Source organism: Gymnoscopelus microlampas, assembly GCF_963454915.1.
Source record: "Gymnoscopelus microlampas genome assembly, chromosome: 3".
Taxonomy (NCBI): domain Eukaryota; kingdom Metazoa; phylum Chordata; class Actinopteri; order Myctophiformes; family Myctophidae; genus Gymnoscopelus; species Gymnoscopelus microlampas.
Genome location: NC_139940.1, coordinates 37,140,937 through 37,145,499, shown reverse-complemented (window position 1 = coordinate 37,145,499; position 4,563 = coordinate 37,140,937). Strand labels below are relative to the sequence as shown.

The 4,563-nt window shown below is 42.0% G+C and overlaps 1 protein-coding gene across 1 annotated transcript in view; it reads right to left on the bottom strand.

Annotated features, from left to right (window-relative positions):
* Positions 1–4,345, bottom strand: part of nipal2 (NIPA like domain containing 2) — a 33,111-nt gene extending 28,766 nt beyond the window's left edge. The window contains exon 1 of the mRNA XM_084050632.1: positions 4,049–4,345. Coding sequence (XP_083906758.1) covers positions 4,049–4,165 — 117 coding nt within the window. The 5' untranslated portion in view covers positions 4,166–4,345. The remainder of the gene's footprint in view (positions 1–4,048) is intronic.
* Positions 4,346–4,563: the final 218 nt, after the last annotated feature.

Below are 4,563 nucleotides of genomic sequence, written 5' to 3'. Positions count from 1 at the left end.
AACTGCTGAGTATACATTCAATAATCAGTCACATCCACCAAAGACATGACACACCTCAGGAGAGCATGCAGACTGGAGCAACCGTAACCTTGGATGAGGATAACATGCCTGTTACATTGAACAAAGATGAGTTCTTTATAAAGAACACTAACAAGCAGCAGTTCATCAAAAAGCTCAGTGGTCACCTACAGATGAAGAACTGACAGACATACCATCCCCACAGGTGCTGTTGATCTCCTCAGTGCAGAAAGCAGTGGATTCTACCACCGCACTGCAACAAATGTTGTGAGAAGGTGACTACAACCACTTCACTGTACATCCTCAGAGTCTGCCACCTATGTCAGCAACAGAGACGTACCACAGTGACTCCTGAGTTCTGCCACAAGAATGTGAATGGAATGAGAGTGATTGGGGCTTGCCCATGCCCAAACTGACTTTCCAACAGCTCCAGTGGAACTCCCCTATCATCATCAGATGCACCTGCTGGACAATTTTCGTTGCATGTAGCAATGGCAAAGGATTGGGCTGTGCAAATTCATCTCAGGCTGTGTGTGATGACGATGAAGATGAGCGAGACAACTGATTACTGATTATATTTAAGTTCATGTTCATCAGTGGCAACATTTCTGTTGATTAGTGGCAATTTGGCAGTCACAAATATTTTGAAAGTAATATAAAAGTGCTGTTTTAAGTGATATTTAAAATGAATGTTAATCAATGCCAACATTTATATGGATCTGTGCCATTTATGTTGCCTTGTATATAACTACTAAGTGTTCAAATATTATTTGGGAAGCAAATAATAATTGGTATGGTTAAGAAATACTTTAGATAAATACTTTCCAACACAAGACTTTTTATATGTTATAGAGTAGTCTTTTATGAATAATAAACATTTATCAAATATTCCATTGCAATTTGTGCAACATTCACCTATTTTTGTCTCACAAAATGCCTGTATTAGAGAGACGGAAAGATACAGGAAGCGAAAGCAGAAGAGAGGCTGGGAAAGCAAACTTTTCCTGTCTCAGGAAGTGCAAACAAAGGAGCAAAGCCAGGCCAAGCTGGTAAACTGGGAGTGCCCTTGGCTCTGCTGCTTGCTTGGTAAACATTAAAATCATCACTTGCTTTGTCAGTAAGGTCGCTTCAGGTCACACAACTCTTTCTGTTTGTGGAGCATGTATTAAAGTATAATGGACCAGTGGACCGACTTGGATTGAAACACGATTTTCATCTCAAGGTTATCTCAAGATTACACAGACAATCCAGAGAAAATAAAAACAAATAGAAGATAAGTAGTATACACATAATTGTTCATACCACCATACAATGAAATAAGTGAGTCACTGCATACAACACCCAGTGCTTAAAATGAAAACCACTGGTGATGTAATTTGATTTGCTTTTTCCTATGTGCGAATCAAAATAGTGCTCTAGTAATTTGATACTTTTTCCTGTGTGCGAATCAAAATAGTGCTCTAGAATGGTTAAGGATCCATTTTTGTTTGTTTACACAACAGACAGACATCATGACCCGACCCAAACAGTACCCCAGTTACAGCGGAATATATCAGTATCAACAGGAGAGACAACACCACATAGTGTATCACAGCCATTGAGCACATTCATCGTTATAGACAGTCCCTAAAGCAGTGTGAACTTCAGTTCCAGAATTCCAAATAAAGGGGTAAATCTGAAAGCCTAGCACACACACACACACACACACACACACACACACACACACACACACACACACACACACACACACACACACACACCAGGGACACTGTCAAATTCATGACAATTTAGCCTGACATATTTCTGTTGAAGATAAAGTAGAACAGCTTCCATTGGCTGCCACTGTGAATGACTGCTGATATTTTCAGTGAAAATAGCCGACCTACAAGCTCACAACAACGTGGCACGGTGTGACACGTCGTGAGCTTGCAGATTGGCTATTTTCGTCGCGTGACACCGCGGAACAACAAAGTATAATTCAGCCTTAAGTGGTTAGCCTCCTTGGCACTGTCCCCCAGCTGCCATTAGGAGTCAGTCTGAATTTCCCCTCTAGTTCTAACTCAGGGTCAGAATGATGGAACAGAATGGGCCTGGAGGCTGATGGAGTGACTGACAGCGATGTTCCCCTTCCTGTTCATGTATCTCCAGGCCCCAGGGACACAGACAGCCAGACAGTGTGTCTCTTTGTGTCTACTGACAATGGTGATCTGTCCCTCCCCAGGATGAGGTGATCTCTGGATGGGCCTTTCAGTCTCCATGGCCAGAGGTGGTGGCTAAGGGGATGGGAGGGTGGGCAAGACTTGATGTGTCTAGATTTGTGTCACTCTAGAGACAAGGGCTTGTACTAATTAATACTCATTATTATTATTAAAATATTTTCAACTACTCATTAACACTCATTAGCACTGTTTAACATCTAAATTTCACGCCTCTTTCAAACTGCACAGTAATTTACCCAACACTGTATACAGTAAAGTACATATAACTCAGTGTCATCAGATCTTTCCGTTTTAAGATTTGAATTCCCATTTCAATTTTTTGGGGTATTTTTGTGCAAATGAGTGAATGTACACAGCCAATAAACTATTTCTGATGAGAGTGCATAAGAGGGAGGAGGGAATGATCATCATCACCAATCAGAACAAAGAAAAGAAAAAGAAAGCCCTGAATGCTCGTACTGGTGTTTTCAGTTACACTTGCTGATCAGATCTCTAGTCAGGTTTTGAGCCTCTGGGTGGAGCGAATCCGATGCTGACAATTTGATGATATCACAAAAACCTATTGGGCCAAGTAATAATGGTCCAAAAAGAACAATAACAAGGTAAATTGACCTGCCCTCAGAGGTGCTACACAACTAACAGGAGTGTGAAATGGGAAATCAATCTGTCAATCAAACCTAGTTTGTGCATGACCACACAGCGAGAGAGAGAGAGAGAGAGGGTACACGTGCAGGACAAGGCGGGAGTTGAATTCATTGAAAGAGCCAGGATGGTGCTGGGTGGCAAATTTCCAGTATTGTACAGTAGTTGTATTCTTTCACAGCCTAGCCCCGGGGCCATTACTCACACCCAATCACCGCTCCCACCCTCGCTCGGTTTCTCTGTGATTCCCTCTCTCTCTCTCTCTGTCTGTGCCCCCGCACCTCTACCCACCCCTGACTTTAATGTCACAGAAGAGTAACTAGCAAGAAACAAAGAATGGACTGACACAGGATTGGAAGACGAGCATGAGGAGAATGTACATGCCAGGCAGTAGGAGGGAGGACATGCATTATACACACACACAAACACAATGAAACAGTGTGGAGGTACAGTAGAGTCTGTGACCACACACACACACACACACACACACACACACACACACACACACACACACACACACACACACACACACACACACACACACACACACACACACACTGTGAGACACAAAAAGTCTTCCTGCACAGCACATGCGTGCACATACAGTGTAGACTATGAGAGAGGGAGAGAGTGATCATATACCCCCATTATTCTCATTTACATAGAGGCTGCATGAGCCCTTTCAACATGAGCATGTACTTATGATCACTCTAGATTCTAGTTAGTTTAGAAAATAGTTTTGAAGTGTGCCAGCATCAATACATCTTAAAGCTGTCAAGCATCCCCATGAGTTGTCATTACCCAAAAAGCTTCAGGGTTGCAGAGTTGTATTTTGGCTTCATAAATGTCCAGTGACAACTTGATTGTTCTCCCTGGCATTAGTTCTGAACTTCCTCCTCTTAACACAGTGAGGAGGGGAGTTCTTAAAAACTCAAAATGTCTTATCTCTTTTTTTCCGATAATAAATGAAGTTCATATATATTGGTTAAAGTAATGAAAAACAGACACTGATAATGTAATTTAACATTTAGCAAACAGTCTCACAGTCTTAGCAATAGGCTTTATATGTGACCATGATCTTTGAAACTAACAGCTATATTAGACAATGTACAGTATATTTATTATTTATGATATAAAACTTAAACAACAAAAAAGCTGTGATGACCTACCCTGAGTGGATTCTCTCGGACTTCAGTGAGATAAGAGTTATTAGATCCAGTGACATAAGAGTTATTAGATCCGGTTGTTATTAGAGGAGTGACAAGTTCAGAACTTGAACTCGCCATGCTTTTAGCTTACTCTCTCTCAGGAAATTCGCTCGCATCTCATGGAGGAGATCAATCAAAACAACTTTCTTTGCATCTCTACCCGTTTTCCAACCTTGTCATCCCATACAGTAGTTTTACCACACGCGACACGTGTCCCTTCACATGAAAAGGTGCTCTCAGGCACGGAGCAGCGTTAACAGGTAGAGTTTTCTTGCTGAGCAGTGAGCACACAAGGGAGTGCCCCAAAACTCTCCAGTGGCGCACTTATCGGTTCAGTAGGCTATTGGACTGCATGCGAAATGCAGCGCTTTTTCCCGACAAAGAAATAATAGAATAGAACAGTGGTTTTCAACCTTTTTCGCGTCAGACAAGGACCACCAAATTGACACATATTAGCCCACGGACCCCCCATTTGA